We start from the raw sequence: 20673 nt of genomic DNA on the forward strand, positions 1-20673 counted from the left end.
TAGCCAGTGTAGTTTTTGATAGCCATCATTAGTTTTTGACGTAGTGTTACTCAAACACACTCAGGTGCCACCTTGTGTTAGCATGGTACGAAGGAGGAATCCACTTCTTGTGATAGTTAGGGTTAGTTAGAAATCCTTCTTGGGCTGTTTAACTAAAAGTTCTCAAAAGGAAAACAGAAGAATGAGAAACAACAGGAAAGAAATAGAAAGCAAGTCATAACATGGTAGACCAAGCACTAACATATCAATAATTACCTTAAATTTAAATTGTTGAAATATGCCTATCAAAAGATAGAATGACAGAGTGGATAAAAGAATGCAATATGACTAGACACTGTAGATGAGAAACTCCCTTCAAAGCCAATGATAAGGTAAGTTGAAAGAAAAAGAATGGAAAAAAAATTATCATTCCAACGTTAAGTTTTTTTAAAAAAGATTTATTTATTCGTTTCTGGGGGAAGGGGCAGAGGGAGAGGAAGGATGAGAATTCTCAACCCAACTTCCCACTGAGTGCAGAGCTGGACCCGGGGCTTGATCTTACCACCCTGAGATCATGACCTGAGCTGAAATTAAGAGTAGGACGCTCATATGACTGAGGCATCCAGGCAGACCCAACATTAACTTTTTAAAAAGCAGGAGTGGCTATATTAATATCTGATTAAGGTAGACTTCAGAGGAAGGAAAATATCTACAGACACAATATAATGATAAAAAACATCAATCCATCCAGATTTAATGATCCAAAATGTATACACACAAAATGACAGAAACTCCAAGTACAAGAAGCAAAAATTAATACAGCTAAAAAATAATTCTCTCTTAATCTTCCAGGAAATTGACCCTCAAAACGAAGTATGCAAAGACATAAAAAATTAGAAAGTGTTGTCTTATTCATATAAGTGTGGAATTTGTTGTAAGAAAAAAAATTTGTTAAATGAACTGTACTAGTCTGACTCATCCCTATAAAAAATCACTTTGGCTTCTCTCTGAGTCAGAAAATTTCAAAACTTCTCTGTCTACTTTTGCCTCTTGTGGGACGAAGGAGTAAAACAAATAGTGGGTCTGGCAGATTTCAATCCAAGCACAGTTTGAAGCCTGGATTTATAGAACACAGAAGGAACTTTAGTAAAACCTTAACTATAATCATCTCTGCTGAGTACAATAATATGATTTCAAGGTATCTACTACCATGTATATTTTAGAAATTGCTACATTCCACAGTTTTAGCTTAAAAAGTCAAAGTTTACTTTAGAATTTCTCTTTGAATTTGCAGATATAATCAAACCTCTTAGTTGTTTTCAGACTTGAATAGCGATCAGTGTGGGTGTAAAATTCTAGTCACAATGTTCTTTACACATTTTTCTACTGCCTCTTAGCCTTTGTTGCTTAGAGAAAAAATGTGAGTCCTGCCTATTTCAATTCTTTTGAAGGAATCAAGGTGGGTTTTTCCTGTTTGTTTATCAGTAGGAATCTTTTAAAAATTAATTAATTAATTAATTTTTCAAGTTCTTATTTGAATTCCAGTTAGTTAATATACAGTGTAATATTAGTTTCGGGTATAAAATTTTGTGTTTCATCACTTACATACAACACCCAGTGCTCATCACAAGTGCCCTTCTTAATGCCCATCACCCATTTACCCCATCTCCTACCACCTCCCCACAGCAACCCTCAGTTTGTTCCCGATAGTTAAGAGTCTGTTTTCTGGTTTGCCTCTATCTCTTTCTCTCTCTTCCTCTGTGTTCATTTATTTTGTTTCTTAAATTCCACATGTGAGTGGAATCGTATGGTATTTGTCTTTCTCTGACTTGTTTTGCTTAGCATAATATGCTCTAGTTCCATCCACATCACTGCAAATGGCAAGATTTCATTTTTTTAAATTGCTGAGTATTATTCCATCATCTATCTATCTATCTATCTATCATATACTTATCATCTCTTAATCTATTCATCAGTCAATCAGTTGGTGGACATTTGGGCTCTTTCCATAATTTAGCTATTGTTGACAATGCTGGTATAAACACCAGGATGCATGTACTCCTTTGAATCAGTATTTTTGTATTCTTTGGGTAAATACCTCGTAGTGCAATTGCTGGATTGTAGGATAGTTGTATTTTTAACTTATTGAGGTAACTCCATACTGTTTTTCAGAGTGGCTGCACTAGTTTGCAAGAAATATTTTTATTTAAATTAAAAAATTTTCACCTGCTGGTAAATTACTGAACACTACATCTGAAACTAATGATGTGCTATATATTGGATAATTGAATTTAAATGAAAAAAAATTTTTTCACCTGGGAACTTCCTGGTCTCGCTTCATGAATATTTTCTTGCCCTTGTTGAGCTTTTGTCCTCCAATTACAGATTTCTCTTCAGATCTAGAATGTGTTTTTCTTTTTAAAATTAAGTTATAATTGACCTACAGCATTATATTAACTTCAGGTGTAAAACATAATAATTCAATATTTGTATTATTGCAAAATTATCACCACAGTAAGTCTGGTTAACATCTCTCACCTACACAGTTACAGAATTTTTGTGTGTGTGATGAGAAATTTTCGGATCTCTTCTCTTAGCAACTTCAAAATATGCAATGTGGTTTTCTTCAGTTGTCATACTTTACTGAAAGTATTTTCTTAAGTACACATTTTTATCCTCATTTATGATTCACTGTTACATGTTATACTTCAAGAACATCTCTTATTTGTAGATTATTTGCTGGATCTAGGACATTCCTTGTAATGTATTTATGAGCTCTTCAAAATGTCGATATTCATTTTACATTTGGGAGCATTTCTGAAGGGAATCTTTTCTGTTATTGATTTTTCACATCGTCAGATCTGCCTTGTATTGTTTTTGGTATGGAAACTGCTGAATTTTTCCTTCTTTCATCACTATCCTCTTCTATATCATCCCGTTTCTAAGTCTATTCTTTTTAATGGTGGCCATGTCCTCTCAAATAATTTGGGGGCTTCCTACACTTCTGTGAGCTCTGAGGCCAGATATGTGACAGAAAGCTGAGGCCAAGTGCAAGGTGAGGGCCATGCCGGTGAAGAGGAGACAGGCCTCAAGTCAGAAAAAGCCGAGGGGATCAGGGTGATGGTGAATAGGGACAGGATGTAAAAAAAACATGTATGTTGGGTACAGTATTGAGCACTTTCCTTAGGGACCCCATTTCATCTTCATAGTAACCCTAAAAGTGAGGCATTATCCCAACCCATCCCTCCATGTACCTGGCACTCTTACCTACAGTGAACTAGATGGGAATGGAGAGCTGGCCTCAGGAGAGCAAGGTGGCCCACTAATCCCCTGACAATAGTGATACCTTACGTTTGCTCACACAAAAGTACTATTCTCACTAAAATTTTGTGAGATTGGCTGAAAAGGTAATTGTCATTATCCCCAGAGACCAGGAAACCAGAATTCAGAGAAGCCTGACACTCAAACACTGTCTCTGGATTCCTGTGCAGTCTTGACATCTGGAGCTAAAACAATCAGTGACGAAAACAGAGCAGCAGCCTCAGCCCCTCCCAGGAATGACTTCATATCCGGTTATGCAAGTTTCTGGAGGCTCTAGGTTAGAGTGTCCCAGGCACACCAGCGGCAGTTGGGGTTGGCGCACACGAAGGATGAGGAAGGCCAGGCTCCAGGATCTGCTCTGGATACTCTTCATCTCAGGTAAGGCGAGAAAGAGGCATGAGCAGGTGAGGCCTCTGCCCAGAACCTTGGGGATCCCACCATGAGAAAAGCTTCCCTTCTCTTTGGAAGCTCCAGGGGATGTGGCCACCCAGCATAGAGCCAGCCAGTAAATTTGCCAGACTGGGTTCTTCTATCCAAACTTAACAGCATCAGAAGATATATAGAGCCTGAGAACAGAAATAAAATGGGTGAATTATGGAAACAGTTTATCTGTGCATTTTGATATCGGCAAAGATAAGCACAACTCTGGGCGGGGCGGGGGGGATGCTAGAGTAAATCTAAACTTGACAAGATCCGAAATAATTTTGCTCGAGTTTGAAGTTTAGTTTTCTTATATTCCATCATGGTGCTTTTGATGTGACTGTCTGTTAACCCCCAAAGGCATAATTCATTCAACAATATTTCCCAGGGACCTACTGTGGACCAGAAAATCTGCTATTGTTGAAGAATAGCAGAACAAAAGTGAACAGAAGGGGCTTGGGGCCCACTTTCCTGGGGGCTGTAACTGCTGGCCACCATTGTCTGCTGGTGTTGGAGGGTGGTTTTGCCCTCCCTGGTTTGGCAGGTTTGTGCCGTCACCACACCCTCACTTCTCTTGTTGTACAGCTCACATTTTTTTTTTTAATTTTTAAAAAACATATAATGTATTTTTATCCCCAGGGGTACATGTCTGTGAATCCCCAGGTTTACACACTTCACAGCACTCACCATAGCACATACCCTCCCCAATGTCCCTAACCCCACCACCCTCTGCCAACCTCCCTCCCCCCAGCAACCCTCAGTTTGTTTTGTGAGCTTAAGAGTCTCTTATGGTTTGTCCCCCTCCCGATCTCATCTTGTTTCATTTATTCTTTTCCTACCCCCAAACCCCCCACATTGCAACTCCACTTCCTCACATCAGGGAGGTCATATGATAGTTGTCTTTCTCCAATTGACTTATTTCACTAAGCATAATACCCTCTAGTTCCATCCAGTCATCGCAAATGGCAAGATTTCATTTCTTTTGATGGCTGCATAGTATTCCATTGTGTGTGTGTGTGTATATATATATATATATACATATATATATATATATATACCCTCTTCTTTATCCATTCATCTGTTGATGGACATCTAGGTTCTTTCCATAGTTTGGCTCTTGTGGACATTGCTGCTATGAACATTCGGGTACACATACCCCTTCGGATCACTACATTTGTATCTTTAGGGTAAATACCCAGTAGTGCAATTGCTGGGTCATAGGGTAGCTCTATTTTCAACGTTTTGAGGAACCTCCATGTTGTTTTCCAGAGTGGTTGCACCAGCTTGCATTCCCACCAACAGTGTAGGAGGGTTCCCCTTTCTCCGCATCCTTGCCGGCATCTGTCATTTCCTGACTTGTTAATTTTAGCCATTCTGACTGGTGTGAGGTGGTATCTCATTGTGGTTTTGATTTGCATTTCTCTGATGCCGAGTGATGTGGAGCATTTCTTCATGTGTCTGTTGGCCATCTGGATGTCTTCTTTGCAGAAATGTCTGCTCATGTCCTCTGCCCATTTCTTGATTGCATTATTTGTTCTTTGGGTGCTGAGTTTGCTAAGCTCTTTATGGATTTTGGATACTAGCCTTTTATCTGTTATGTCATTTGCAAATATCTTCTCCCATTCTGTCAGTTGTCTTTTGGTTTTGTTAACTGTTTCCTTTGGTGTACAGCTCACACTTTGACTAAAGATGGAAACATTTGGGGCTTTGGTTGTTCCTCCTCCTAATCCTTATGAATAAATTGGGAAAGTAACAAGTGAAAAGAAGGGTTTGCCTTGGAAAGACATGAAGATTACAGAGAAAGGGGACTTTCCAGGAATGTACTACTTTGAGTAAGGTCACAGATGCTTGGCTTGCAGAGCCTGCAAGCACATAGCACTTTGAGTCTGGCTGGAGCTGGGGTGATATCCCAGATGGGCATCTAGGAGCTTGGTTCTCATTCATTTGTGTTGTATTCACGTTTTTCCAAAGCAAAACTGGGAGAAGATGGACGGTTGATGCTTGTGTACTTGCGTGCGAGAAAGCCAGTAGTATATATTTCATTGTGTCCTGTGGGGGTGGGTTTGGGTAACCTAAAAACTCCCTCTAGCTCCTGTACTCTAAGGAATAGAATCATTATGTACCTATTCAGGTGTGGGCTGGGCCTGCTCTCACCCCAACCAGACAACTGCCTTGGGCAACATGGCTCCAGGGTTTAGAGCTGAGTTTGGGGTCAGACTATCCAGGCTTAAATCCTAACTCTACCACTTTCTACTGTGGAACTTTGGGCAAATCACTTAATAACCTCTGGATTATTTAATAACCGTTCTGTGCCTCAATTTCCCTATCTCTGAAATAGGAATAATGTCAGTATCCACCTTAGAAGTTATGGAGCTTAAATGATAAATTTAGGAAGATTGCATGTGCCAGTACTTTTAAACACTTAGCAATAAAAGGTATTTGGAATTCCTTTCTTGCAGTGGTGCAAGAAATGGTGCACACATAGCACTTCAGTGCTGAGTGCTTTCTGTCTCCTTTCACAAGAGATAAGCAAGTTTGTGCACAATTTCAGACTCCTCCTGTAACTCCCACTCTCTTTGTCTACTTGGGCTGCTATCACAAAATACCACAGATTGGGTGGCTTATAAGGAATAGGTACTAATTTTTCATAGTTCTGGAGGCTAGAAGTTCAAGATCATGCTGCGAGTTTGATTGGGTTTTGATGAATGCCCTCTTCCAGGTTGTGGACTATGGACTTCTCACTATGTCCTCCCAGGGTGGATGGGGGTAAGGAGCTCTCTGGATCCCCTTTCATAAGGGCACTAATCTCTTTTGCGGGATCAGTCATGACCTAATCATCTCTCAAAGGCTTCACCTCCTAACACCATCACCTTAGGGTTTCAATTTCAACATATGAATTTGGGGTGGGGGGACACACACATTCAGACTGTAGTGTCTACCTTGCCCAGGGAGTTGGTAAATAATTTATCTATAATATTTACACTAATGTTATAGAGGGTAGAGGGTAATGTTACAGAGGGTAGAGAGAGGAGGTGTGCCTCTTCCTCGAAGCCCAGCACAGTGCCTGACACATAGTAGGCTCTGAGCCACTGATTGATGAATGAGTGAATGAATGAGTGAGCCAAACTTGGCTTAAGACAGCCCCCAGTCTTGGCTTGCCTGTTTCTTGAGGGGAATTCCTGACCAGAATTCAGAGGACTTTCCAAGAAGCTTGTTTTCCATGTTTCCTTAGAAACTGCAGTCTGGTCCCAGAAGAAGTGGCCTGGTATCCTTTACAAAATCCTCAGAAGTCCACAGGTGGGCTGTAGTAATAGCCAAGGGGCTCCATTAAAGGGGTAGCTGTTGGCATTTTTCAATGGGCATTCCCAGAGTTACTGCCCAAGGATTAAATTGTGTGTGTGTTTGTGCAGTAGTAGTAATGTGCCATTAACAATGGCAATAGTAGTTGTCGGTAGTGGTAGCCTGACACACAGTTTGACCCAACATTACTGTCCAGCCCATTATTTGGTATTCCATAGAAGAAAGTAACTCAGGTTTGAGAGGATATACTGTAGACATTGTGGATAAGTTATGGAATGCTTTGTGCCCAGCCAAAAATAAGATCTAGATCTTACTTCCACTCAACTTGTCCCTCCCATTTACAAAGCTCCATTGGAACAGACCAGAATTGGTCTCTTTCCCCTACTTAGATGAAGTTCCCCTAGCTGTTTGGAGGAATCACTGTCTGCTACTATCATGTCTTCACATCCACTCATCACCCTATATGTCCTTGTTTGTAATCTTCCCTTCTATCATACCCTTGTCACTCATGGTGTTGGCACGTGTCCCATGTTCTGCCTCCAATCAGGAGATTTTTTTCCTCTCAAGAACATACATTTATGAAAGTTTGCACAAAGCATATGAGGTCTAGCTCTTGGAGTAAAAGAAAAATTACTCACAGTTAAAAGATTTGGAATCTAGTGCTGGCTTGCAGGGAAGGTTGCATTTTCTCTGAAAGCCTTGAGGATCTCGTCGAAAAATGAGTGGTCGAACAAGAAAAAGAGGTTGTTTCTCTCTTTTTTCCAAAGAGAAGAAAACTATTCCTCATGGAGTCTAACTCTGATTCCCTGCTTACAGAACTCCAAGCTGCAAATGAACCACGTGAAGAACAGTATGTCTTAGCTGTGGGAAAGACCCTGAATGTACAATGTCCTTTCTCCATCCAGAAGTACGCCAATAGCCAGAAAGCTTGGCAGAAGCTGATGGATAGAGGGGAGCCCCTGACACTGGTTTTCACAGAGAGTGTTTCAGGGAATCCCAGTCAAGTTCGGATGGGCAGGTACTTCCTAGAAGACATCCCCGATGAGGCCATACTAAATGTCCAAATGACCAATCTTCAAGTGGAAGATTCAGGACTGTATCGGTGTGTGATCTACCACCCTCCCAAGGACCCTGACATCCTGTCCCCCCTTGTCCGCTTGGTTGTGATCAAGGGTGAGTGACCTGGAGGTGGGTAAGAGAATGGGGAAAGCCAGGCCAGCTGGGGGTATGGGTGGTGGTGGTAGCACGAGCAGGGCTGTGGCTCAGGGTTTCTAGAAGCCTGGCATCTCTCAGAAGCTCCTTTTCTCTCATTTGAGGTCCTTGAGAGACATTTGGTCTCAAGTAAGAAGCTACCATTTCGAGTAGCAGAGCTTAATTTGGGGTGCTATTATAGGAAGTGGGATACTTCCTACGGTATGAAAGATGAGTGGTAGACTTGGACAATTTAGTCTCATTCTTTAGGTCTCCAAATGGAAGTCATTTCTTTGGGAAGCCTCTGTGATCCACTATTGCCTTCCCAGGGTACATTTGATGACCTTCCTGTGTGTTTCCAAAGCAGTGCTTCTCAGACTTTACTGTGGGCACAAAGCCCCTGGAGATCTTATTTCAAAAGCAACCTCTGATACAAGAGGTCTAAGGTGGGACCTAGATTCAGCATTTCTGATCTGCTTGCACGTGATGCTACTGCTGAGGCTGGTCCATGGTTCCCATTTTGGGTAGCAAAGCTCCAGAGCTCACTTTGTGTCCTCTCTCATAGATGATGCTGTCTCACTGGGTAGTAGTGGCCTGCTTATTTATTTGCCTTCCATGCTCATCTGTGAGTACCTTGAGAAAAGGGCCTGTACCTTTCTCAGCTCTGTATCTCTAGCAGCTAATGTAATGCCTGGTTCCTCAGTAGATGTTAACTGGAGAAATTAAGGAAGGTTCAAGTTTCTAATAACTGGGGAATCCTAAACCTAAGGAAGACAAGGCTCATATGCAATATATCAATAAAAGATAATTTGAAAAGCAGTACACTACAGGTTCAGGTGAGGGCAAGGCAGAGAATAGTCCAAGGTAGAGTAATAAGGGAATTATTCTTAAAGAAGGTGGAGACGTATGGAATGGTAAGGAATAGCAGGAAAATGCATTTCCAGTGACAGGAGTCGCTTGAAAATTCTATTCCCCCCACTCCTTCCCCCCTCTCTGTCCTTACCCATCTTCCTCCCTCCTTCCCTCTCTCTCTCTCCCCTTCTCTGCCTTCCTTCCTTCTTCCCTTTTTCCTTTCCCTGACCTAGGCTGACCTCACACTCATTTTTTAATCTTAGCAAAAGAAAAACTTGCTTCATGAATGGCTATGTTCATTTCCCTCCTCAGTTTCATTTTCCCAGCTACCTATCCATCCATCCATCCATCCATCCATCCATCCACCCATCTTTCCTTCCATCTAACCATCCTTCCTCCCTGCCTTCCTTCTATTCATCCTTCCAACCATCTATCCACTCATCCACTTCCCAACAATTCATCCACCAACTTATCCATCGATTTATCCATTGTGCTTTCTTGCAGATTTTTTAGTCTCAGACAAGAATCCTACGCAGAACTTGGCTCAGATTTCCACCTCTTCTCCTACCACCACCAAGGCCCAGAGCACACTCCTTACCAGTCCCAGGACTGTGACCCAACTCCTACCCAAATCAACTGCTGACATTTCCTCTCCCGGCTCTGGAGTCAACATCACAAATGTGACGGATGTTACCAGCTATGGTTTCAGGTCTCTGGGCCTCCTGGTTTGATTCCAAGTCCATCAGCTTAAGATGTGGGAAGTTATGGATAGGGGAGTGGGCAGGGCAGAAGCGACTTGAGTCTACTAAGTCTGGTGAAAGTTCCCTGGGGAGGAAGGGGGTGGTGCTAGAGGAGGAGGAGGCTGTTGATGAGGCTGCCCATCTCCTTGGTTCACCCTGTTTCCTTGCTTACTAGAGGAGTAAGGAGAGGGAAAAATGTCTCTTCTGAATTCCACTGGGTCTCAGCCAACCCCACCAGCCTAATGGTAGAGTGGAGTGAAGGACCCTAGATTCTAATGCCAGCCACATGGTTTGGCTGTGTGACTTTGGGTGAGTCATGAAGGTTCTGTGGCTTGTTTCCTTATCTTCAGGGAGGCTAGAAAATGCAGAGCTGGAAGTGATAATCTAGCCCAACTGCTCTGGGCAGCTGTTGTGTTAGGATTACCTGGAGTGCTTGCTTTTGCTTTGGTTTGTGTTAATACTGATGCATATGCCCTCCTGTAGACCAATAGATCAGGATTTCTGGAAATGGGGTTGGTCTCAGCATTGTTGGTGAGATCTTCAGGAGATTTCTTAATGCGCAGGCAAAGCGAAGAACCATTAACTTTGCATGCATACCCTTCTTTACAGTTTATTATTAGATGTTGATTTATCTCTGAAAGTGTTTATCATTAAATATTGAATTGACAGAGAAATATGTATCCATATTGCCATTAATCTAACATGTCTGATCTCCACATTCTCTTTCTAGTCTTTATTCATGTTCATACATATTTAATATAGCAGTAATTCTAATTATAAACATTGCCATTATTTTTCTATTTTAAAACTGTTCTTTGATGTTGCTATCTAGACTTCATGATTACAATTCAAACAAAGGCACCCTTTTCTAGCAATGAAAAAGCCATGACTTACATCTTAACTTGCTTGTCTTTAGACACTGAGATCGTTTTAAATTTTTGTAGTATTGATAACTTTGAGATAAACATTTTCACAGATGTCTTTTTTCTTTTAAATTATTCATTCAAAAGAAATTCCCTTAAGAGCATGTGAACATTTATATTGCTCTGTATACATATTGACAAATGGTCTTCAAAGGTTGCAGACAATTTGTGTTGTGATCCATAATGCAGAAGAGAAGCAGTCGTCCCTGCAAGGATCTTTTGCCCACAAGGATTTAGTACTTGGAAAATATTCCTGCTAAGTTGGACATGAATTATCACGTGCTTTCATTTCTCTCCTGCTGTGGACTAGGAGCTCCATGAGGGTAGAGGCAGAACTTCTCCACCCCACCCACCCCAAATAGTTGTTTTGCTGACCCCAGTGTCTGGTACATAGTAGGTGCTTATTAAATCTTTGTGGACTAAATAAATGATCTGGTGAGAATCAACATTTTTCTTTTCAAGTTACTTTGATTTTTCCAGGACGTAAATTGAGAGTACCTACTTTGGCCCACATTGCTACTAGAGGCTGCCCCTGGCCTATTAACTTTTTTTTATTAACTAATATGAACTATTCTATCAGTCAGAATCCAGCCAGGGAAGCAGAAGTCACTGAGATGTTTGAAAAAGAAATGTTTTGTATGGGGAATTATTTGCCTCCGCAATGAAAGAAGTGAGCTTCCAATCTGGGGAGGGATGGGATGGGGGGGCACTTCAGAGGAAGCCACCATCACGCTGTGTTAGGGTGGGTTCCCTAGAAGCAGGCAGTGGGAAAAGTCTTGTACAAATGTAGAAAGTGATCCCAGGTAAATCCATCCAGGAAGTGAGACCAGGAGAGAAGGAAGCTTAGCAAGGGTGTCATCACCAAGCTGAGTCACAGAGAGGGGAACTGCAGGGGACTTCTGGGGAACCCATGGGACTTGTCCATATCAGAGGCTGGGGAGCTGGAGTATTTATGCTCCTGAATTTCCAGTCCCCTGTTAGGGGCGGCCCAGGGGCACATGAATTCCCAGGCACTGGGGTGGTAGGGGTGGTCTGGCAGCTTGTGCTCAGCCTCCAGAGGGGTACCTGCTGGCCTTCAAGAGTGGACACACTCCAGGAGCTCGGCCCATGAAAATGTGAAAGGGTTGGGAGGACAGGGGAGACCCGAAAGTCAAGGTAGCCCAGCGGAGCTGGGGCCTTGGGACCGTGGGCTGAATGCGTGCTCCGGAGAGTGCTACTGTAACCACAAATGGCTAGGAACTGTCAGGGGCTGAACAGGACCCTAGTTCCAGGTGGTGGAGGAGATGGAAGACAGGGAGGGAGGTGCCAGAAGCCAGAGGAAGGGTGGGGACTTCATCGTAAAAGGAACCTCTGGCACTTTCTATTGCCATTCTGTCATTTCTCTCTCTGCGACCTTGCACATTTGCTTTTAAATTTTGTATGGGCAAATGTGTTGATTTTTAAATTATTGCTTTGCTTTATTCTTTCATATGCTTAATTCTGTTTCCTGGCTACAACTCTAGGTTTGTTTGTTTTTGTTTTTTTTTTTTTTTTTTCATTTTACTTAAATCTTTATTCCATCTTGGGGTGGGGGGCTGTATTTTGTTAAATGGTATAAATTGTACAAAAGATGACTTTTTCTTCATATTACGATCCAGATACCACCAGATTATTTACTAAACAATCCTTGCCTACCTCCTGGTCTGCCAGATTTCCTTAGATGTTAAATTCATACATAACATTAGGTCAAAATCTATGCTTCTCTTTGTTTTGCTGCCATCTGTTTCTTTTCTTGCCCTGTGTCTTATCATGCAGATTAGTTGTGCTGTAATCTGTTTCCATATTGCTGAGTCTAAACCGGCCATATTTCCTCACTCATGGGTATCTCTTTCTTATGGTATCCACTGATGCTTTCTCGGGACTTTTAGAATCATTACACGAAAATCTGTAAAAATTCATGATAGGATTTGGGCAAGGATTGGATTCTTCTGTTTATAGATGGGGAAACAAGAGGCCAGAGTGGTGAGATGGTTCTCCCAGGAAGTAGGCCATGTTGCGAGGACTAGAAACCAGGCTTCCTTGCTGCCATCCTGGTGAGGAAGAGGAGCCCAGGCAGCCTGCCCTTTCTCTCAGATGCCTCCTCTGCATATGGGCTTCATGCACTTTACTAAATATATTTCCAGTTAGTAGTTTTAGGTAATAGACACACTAAAGGCACAGGGCTAGTCAATATGGGGAAAAGAGCTAGAAGGGCCCAAGCAGATAAGAGAAGGGGCATGAAGGACTTCTGTAGACACTCAGGTGTGAGGCGCACCAGCACTAACAGCAGCTGACATCTCTTCTTTCCCCCAGGGTTCCCACGATCAACATCATCATTATTGTGCTGTGTGGACTCCTGAGCAAGAGCTTGGTCTTCACTGTCCTTCTTGCTGTCACGCAGAGGTCATTTGGACCCTAGGCCAGTGAAACCATGAGAATGACCTCTGACCTTCAGTTATATCCCTCTGGCAGTTGTTCCAGAGGAGGGGTGTGAGGGAAAAGGCAAGGAGGAGCAATGACATGAGTTGACTCTGTAACACAGATTATTTCTAAGGCTCATGTCTCTCCTCAGCCCTGCCAGCTCCCCTCACTACACCAATAACCTTGTGTGTGTGTTTTCTCCCTCCGAAGAGAAGACACAGCTGCGAACATGCCCATTCCACCAGTGGCTTGGGATTTGCCTTAAATAAAGACAGAATCCAATGCTCTTCACTGTTGCTGTTGTGTGGTGGTTGTGAGGTACAGAGGGCACCACCACCAAAGCTGCCCTTGTGCTTGGCCTGGGCCATAACGTTTTGGCCTGACCTGAATAGAGCTCTTACTAAAGAAGCATCTTGTTCTCCCTGTCCCTGGATCTTCCTCTCCTCTAGAATCAGATGCTTGGGTTTCTTTCTTCATCTGTGGCCATCTCCTACATTCCCAGAGAAGGGGTTTGAAAACCACAGAATGAGGAGAAGACAAGACACTCTCTCTCCTTCTGCTCCTCCCCCTGCTCTCTCTCTCTTTCTAAGATAACTGTATAAATCTCAAAAAAAAAAAAAAAAGATAATCTAACTGGTGAAACCAGGAGGCAACACACAGCTGAAGCCACAGCTGAGGTCATAGCAAAAGAGAGTCAAGGGGTCTGGTCACTGGTTAGAATTCTGCACCCAATTCCTGTGTGTGTGTGTGTGTGTGTATGTGTGTGTGGGTGTGTGTGTTCATGCACGTGAATGTGCCCGTGTTTTGGGAAGGGGTGGTTTTCCCACACCAACAAGCAATTTTTGGACACCAGGTAGGTGTTCTGTAATTTAACTCAATTCTAATACTATCTACCCAAAGCTTCACCAGATTCCATAGATTGGGGGCTCAGTTCCATAAGACTCCCCCTCCCTATCTTTAGACGCCATTGGTGAGCACTTGTGCTTCTGACCCACCTACTATAGGAGTTCCCAGTGATCCCCTACTGGAGTTCCATTATTTTGTTAGAGCAACTTGCAGAACTCAGAAATATTTTACTTACCAGATTATTGGCATTTTATAAAAGAATATTAAAGGATATGAATAGACAGCCATATGAATAAATAAATAAGGTGAGGTCCTGAACAGCAGGGTTTCTGTCCCCATGGAGTTTTGAGCCCAGCACAGTGGCACATGGAAATATTCTGGTTTCCCAGCCTGGAAACACTCTGAACTCCGTCCTTTTTTTTTTTTTTTTTTTTTTTTTAAATGGAAGCTTTTAATGGAAGCTTCATTATATAGGCATAACTGACGAATTCATTGGTCATTGGTGACTGATTCAATCTCCAGCTCCTCTTTCCTCCCCAGAAATCAGGGGGTGAGGTCCAACTTTCCAACACTGTTTTCAAGATCGGTTCCTCAGGCAACAGCCCCCATCCTTCTGGTATTTCCAAAAGTCGCCTCAGAGACATAAACTTAGGTGTGGTAGAAAGGGGCTTGTTAGGAACAACACACTCATGTCACATTTATGGCTCTGAAGTGCTTTTAGGAACTGAGGACAAGAGACTAAATATGACAGAAGAAGGTCCCACTCCTCTTACAGCTCAGGAAATTTCATGGATTTGGGGAGCTGTGATCCACAACTACAGATGAAGTCCAAATATATGTGAGAGATATGTTTTAATTATCTGAATGACCAAACACATATTTCTTATAATTCACAATATCACACAATCTAGTGATGTTGCCATTGGTGCCACTGCCCTTGGACACTTGAAGCCACCACATCCTTGGCACCATGCTATTCCTGGACTCTCAATGCTTAAATTTCTTATGTATCCGTCATCTCCAACTGGCCTTACACCTTGCATCACACCTTTAGGATCCTGAATCCTAGGAAGAATCTTGCATTTGCCCAAGCTTAGGTCAAGGCATATGCCTGGCACTTAGATGCAGGAGATGTGTTTGCCTCCATACTCAGTAGTAGAGGAAGTAGCACTCTGCACCTTAGTGAGACTTGTGCATTGAGGCATGTCCCCCAGGTATAGAAGGTATTGGGTGCTGGAGAGCCAAAAGGTGATAAATATATCTGGTCTGTCATAGTTACTCCTAGTACCATCATGTTTGTGGTCTCCATCCTCTGCCAAGGCTGGAGTTCAGGGAACTACACACCTTGCCTCTAGGATGAGTACCTGAGGAACCACATTTTATAGGTATACCCTCTTTGGACCACTTGCCTCAGAATCCCCTGGGCTGGTAGTTAAAATGCAGATTGCTGAGCTTTCCTAGACCTACCAAATCAGAATCTCTGGGGGTGCAACTCAGGCATGTAAATGCTTGCCAACTTCCTGAGTGATTTAACCACGTGCCCATACTTGAGAACCACAGTAAAATAAAGCAAGAGTAAAGAAGGCAAGTCATCAGCAAAGTTTGAGGTCTATCTTGAAGGACAGGACAAATTTGGATGCACAGTGTCATTCCAGATGGGGGAATGGCAGAGGGGTTGCAGGATGTAGTGGTCAGTGGTCAAGGATGGGAAAGTCCTGGTGACCTGAGGAAATGAGTGGAGCAGAGGTGGGACATCAGATGGGTGGGTCCAAACTCACTATGGTGGAGAATGGGGAGCTCTCCAGTGTTGACCAATGGGGTTGTGACGTAAGGGAAGCAGGAAGGAAGATGTCACAAGGGCAGTGATCACTCTTTTCTCTTCTGCATTTTCCTGAGTTGCTCCCTCTTCACACTTCCCTTCTTAATTGCAAAGTAATAGTCAAGCCTCTCAGGGTACATGGAAAACAGTCCTGTGGGGGCAGCATCCTCCAGCATCTGGAAGAACCCTGGGATGCCCAGGACCCAGTGGATCCTGGGATCGGGTTAGGATGGAGGGGACAGGGCTATGGGGGTGGCCATGGCTGCTGTTGCTGCTTTTCTGGGCCTTAGGTAAGGAGATGCAGGGGGAGGAATGCAGATGGCTGAAGGGGTACCTGTGAAGAGGGGTTTCTCTCCCTTCTTTAGAAGGGACTGGATGGGATCAGGGTGTGTGCTAGACACAGGAAAGAGACATGAAAGTAATGGATACACCTGTCCCAGTAGGAACTGGGTGATGAAACAGAATATGGAGGTTCCTCTAGTGCACTGTAAAGTTGAGAAATTATGTGAAGTCATCCAAACAGCCTCTCATCACTATGCTGATTCCTGGAAGATGTAAATTGTAAGACAAAGTCTCTCCTTAAAAGAATTAGGCACTGAGGTAGAGGAGGCATGAATATAAAAGAAAGGTAAATTAAAAAGGGGGAAAGATGCGGCATGAAGACAAAAATACAGTGGAAGTCCCTCTAGCAATGCCAGAGAGGCCATGTGGAAAAGAGGGGGAAGATTCTGGAATCAGACAGAACAAGTTTCAAATCCCAAATTCAGATATGCTACTTCTACATTTGTGACCTTAGGAAGTCCTCCTACCTCTCTGAGCCTCAGTGTCCACATTTACAAATAGCACCTATTCCATATTTATTTGTACATAGGGGTTGTCCTAAGAGTTAAGTAGCAGACTGATGTAAAATTCTTAGGTTCAGTATTTAGGGCATAGTAAGTGGCTTAATAAAAGTTTGGTGGATGATGATGGTGGTGGTGGTGCAAGCAGATGCAGGGTGATTAGTGGTATTGAGGATTGAAAGATGAAAGAGATTAGTGCAGGTGGAATTGTTCAGGTAGATTCTACTCTGGGACCAGAAGGGACAGATGTGGGCAGAGAGGAGTGGGGAGAGCATTCAGCTGGGGGATGGCAGGGGCTAATATGAAGTACCATGTACTGGAAAGCAAGGGACCTGTCTGGGGAAGCACGAGTAGAAAAGAATGTGGGTTGTAAAACAAGTTCAGTTCTTCTTTACTTTTTTTTTTTATCATTTTATTAAAATTTTCCCGTCTACAAAATATAGAAAGAATAGCCACCATAAACTTATTACCTAGATTCAGAATCCAACCATAATTGATATTTTGCCCTATTTGCTCCATATATATGTACATTGCTGATTTAAGTATATATTATTGTATATTACATATTTTTATATATATTTATTTATAAAATTGCTGAATCATTTCAAAATAATTTACAGAAATCCTACAAAACAGGAACCAACAAATGATGGCGAGAATGTGGAGAAAGGGGAACCCTCTTGCACTGTTGGTGGGAATGCAAGTTGATACAGCCACTGTGGAAAACAGTGTGGAGATTCCTCAAGAAGTTAAAAATAGAGCTACCTATGACCCAGCAATTGCACTACTAGGTATTTACCCCAAGGATACAGATGTAGTGAAAAGAAGGGCCACATGCACCCCAATGATCATAGCAGCAATGTCCACAAGAGCCAAACTGTGGAAGGAGCTGAGATGCCCTTCAACAGAATGGGTAAAGAAGATGTGGTCCATATACACAATGGAATATTATTCAGCCATCAGAAAAGATGAATATCCACCCTTTGCATCAACATGGATGGAACTCGGGATTATGTTAAGTTAAGTAAGTGAAACAGAGAAAGACAATTATCTTATGGTTTCATTCATATGTGGAACATAAGAAATAGCACAGAGGACTGCAAGGGACGGGAGGGAAATCTGAAGGGGGGGAGAAATCAGAGGGAGAAGAACCATAAGAAACTATGGATCCCTGGGAAACAATCTGGGGGTTTCAGAGGGGAAGAGGTAACAGGCTGATGAGTACTAAGGAGGACAGGTGTTATCATGAGCACTGAGTATTATACCTAACTAGTGAATCATTGAACACCGCATCAAAGACTAATTGTTTACTATACAGTGGCTAACTGAACATAATAAAAAATAATAATTAAAAAATAAGAAATCCCAAATTACTCATAAATGTTATTTGGAGCTCCTAATACGTTTGATCTATGACCTTGTATCTGCACTGGGGTCTGCAGATGTAGGGATGGTGGAAGAAACACTTACTCAGTGAAGCTCTTCGACTTCTCATTCCAGGATTCCAAGCTGTAGGTGAAGGGGAGAGACAAAAGTGCCTCTTGGGAAGAAAGAACTGAACATCGTATTCTACTCCTCCAGTCTGAAGGCCTGGCAGCGGGAGAGGAGCCAGGGTCCCCCGGAGACACTGGTGCACATGAACACTAGGAGAAAAGACCTAAACTGCGCCCAGGCTGGAAGATACCTCTTGAAGCATTGTCCCAGGGAAGCTGTATGCAAGGTCACAGTGACAGCGCTCTGGTGGAAGGACTTGGGGCTGTACCAGTGGGTAAAGGACCTCTTACCTCAGAACCCCCATGTCCTGTCCAAACAGATTCGGTTGATAGAATGCAAAGGTGAGAAGCAGGACAGGACAGGGAAGGGGTTTTGTGGAGGATGACCTCAACCACAGGTTGGGGACCCATCTGCTGGGAGGCCTGCTTTGGAGAGATGGTGCAGAGTAATGGGAAAAGCTCCAGACCCAAAATCAGTGCACCTGGGTCTTCCACACTCACATTTTGTGAGTTGGAGAAAGCTGATAGCAGCTTCATACTCCCTTTCTCTGGTAATTGGGGGAAAACTCTAGGCTAATATGGATAAAGAAACTGAGTCTAGTACAGATTGCTCCTGCCCGAAGGAAGTATTAGTCTCACAGGCGAGACAAAACATAATCTTCTGGAAAGGGTACCTGCAGTAATGCCTGGGTTTGTACTAAACTCCATCAGACTGATTTTTAGTTAGGTTAAAACAAACGAGCAGAGGTTTCTTTCTGGGACGGCCTTGGCCTCCCCAGAGATAAATGGACGTTCCCTCAGGGCATTGGGGGGATTTCTTCTTTATCCTTCTTGACTTTTTCTTCAGTGATCCAGGTGGAGAAGGGTATGGCAGTTGCTGACCACAGAAAGAAACTTAATATACTGGGGGGTGGGGGAGATACATGGAGGTGATGGATGTTGTCCACCCAACCCACAGTAGGAAGGAAGGCCTGAAATGAGAATTTCGGAGTATAGAAGATGGGCTGGGGCAGGGTGGGGGAGGGGAGGCGGGCAGGAGGGAGGTTCCCTGCCTCACGGGCAAGCTCCAGGTCAGGTTGGAGGCAAGAGCAGAAGGACCTTTGTGGCAGGTGAGTGGTTCACTTGACTGCAATGGGCTGGGAGGACATGGGTGCTAAGAGCTAAAAGATTAGACCAGGCTCACTGGACGAGACTCCAGAGGCTGAGGCCAGCTGGATATCACAGAGATATATAAGAATGGAGTCAGGAAACATAGGTTCCAGTGCTTGTTTTGTCGGCTGAGTGACCTTGGGCACTCCCTGTCACCTTGTTCCTTGGGGGATTGGACTGGATGGTATTGAATACGCCTTCTACCTTTGACCTTTCATGACCTTTGAATGTTTCTCAAACAGAGTATAGTCCCTGGTAAGGATTTTGGGAGAGGGCTGCTCAACATGTAGAAGAAGAAAGAGGTCGCTTTCTGGTTCATAGTAGGTCAGCCGGGTTGTGCAGACAGGCTGGCAAGCTCAGGGATGCTGAGACATCTTCAGCAAGCATTTCCTGGGCATCCAGTAGTAGCCTGTGTCAGTCAAGGCTCAGAAGGGCTTTTTATCTCTTCCAGAAAATGGCACTGGCCAAAAGAACCAACCAAGGCAATCTGGATCCAATGTGAGTTGTGTCCGGACAAGGGTTGTTCCATGAAGGCCAAAGAAAAGTGAGTAAGGGCTTAGCTGAGGCCCTGAGCTCAGGGCCCACCTATGAACTCCAGGGAGCCAGGCCGACCACATGGAAGACTTTCTTCTGCTCCAGGTGGGCCAAGGGAGTGCTGAATCCTAGCAGGCAGAATGACCTTCGCTTTTGTTTCTATCCTGAAGCCCCAGTGCAAGGGTTGAGTGTTACTACTTCAAGGCAGCAAAAGTCCCATCCACCAGCCACAGAGGAAAGGAGCTGGGAACATGCAGGCATATCATACCCCTGACAATGAGGCACTGCTTAGAAAATGGGATAGAAAATGGAAATGGAAATTTAGGAAAATGGAATCTGAGTATCAGCAGCCTCTTCCTCAGAGTTGAAGGAATGGGCTCAACCGAAGTCCATCCCTACCCAGAACTGTTGGGGAGTGAGAGTCATGGGTGTGTGTCGGAGAACACTACCTGGAAGGGGAGAAATGTTGAAATGTACAAAGGGGGATGGCATTCCATGCCAGGAGCAAGTGGTGGGAACGCATGCACAGAGTGGGCCAGCTACAGTGGTGGATAGCTGGGCTGAGTGTCAAGGAGAGGGTAAGGATAATGCACGACCATACATTCAGATTGTGGAGACACTGGAAGGCCACGCGGTCATGCGCACTTTGTCCTGTAGGCAATGGGCTACAAAGGGCTTTCCTTAGACCCCCTGAGGGGAAGAGTGAGGGTCTTGGTTCAGTCACCCAGCAACTGTGCAGGAGGTTTGGAGAAAGGAGGTATTAGGGGCAGGAGACCAGATAGATTCCTCTGGGATGAGTGCCAAGGTTAAGGATCCTGGGAAAAG

General features: G+C 43.5%; 1 protein-coding gene and 1 long non-coding RNA gene across 3 annotated transcripts; both read left to right on the forward strand.

Moving 5' to 3' along the window:
- Positions 1-3556: 3556 nt before the first annotated feature.
- On the forward strand, positions 3557-13461 carry TREM1 (triggering receptor expressed on myeloid cells 1). The gene is made up of 4 exons (XM_032862228.1): positions 3557-3678; positions 7837-8193; positions 9568-9772; positions 13058-13461. The coding sequence occupies exons 1-4, from the start codon at positions 3630-3632 to the stop codon at positions 13161-13163; spliced, it is 717 nt and encodes a 238-aa protein (XP_032718119.1). The 5' UTR covers positions 3557-3629; the 3' UTR covers positions 13164-13461.
- A 2129-nt stretch (positions 13462-15590) lies between these two features.
- On the forward strand, positions 15591-20473 carry LOC116870477. Of its 2 annotated transcripts, none has more exons than XR_004383229.1 (3): positions 15591-16120; positions 18173-18436; positions 19766-20473. It is a non-coding gene; the product is annotated as an uncharacterized LOC116870477 (long non-coding RNA). The 2 variants fall into 2 exon arrangements; XR_004383228.1 differs by lacking the exon at positions 15591-16120 and adding an exon at positions 17661-17696.
- The last annotated feature ends 200 nt before the right edge of the window (positions 20474-20673 follow it).

The sequence above is a fragment of the Lontra canadensis genome, unplaced genomic scaffold (genome assembly GCF_010015895.1).
Source record: "Lontra canadensis isolate GAN:19392208 unplaced genomic scaffold, GSC_riverotter_1.0 scaffold23, whole genome shotgun sequence".
Classification (NCBI taxonomy): Eukaryota; Metazoa; Chordata; class Mammalia; order Carnivora; family Mustelidae; genus Lontra; species Lontra canadensis.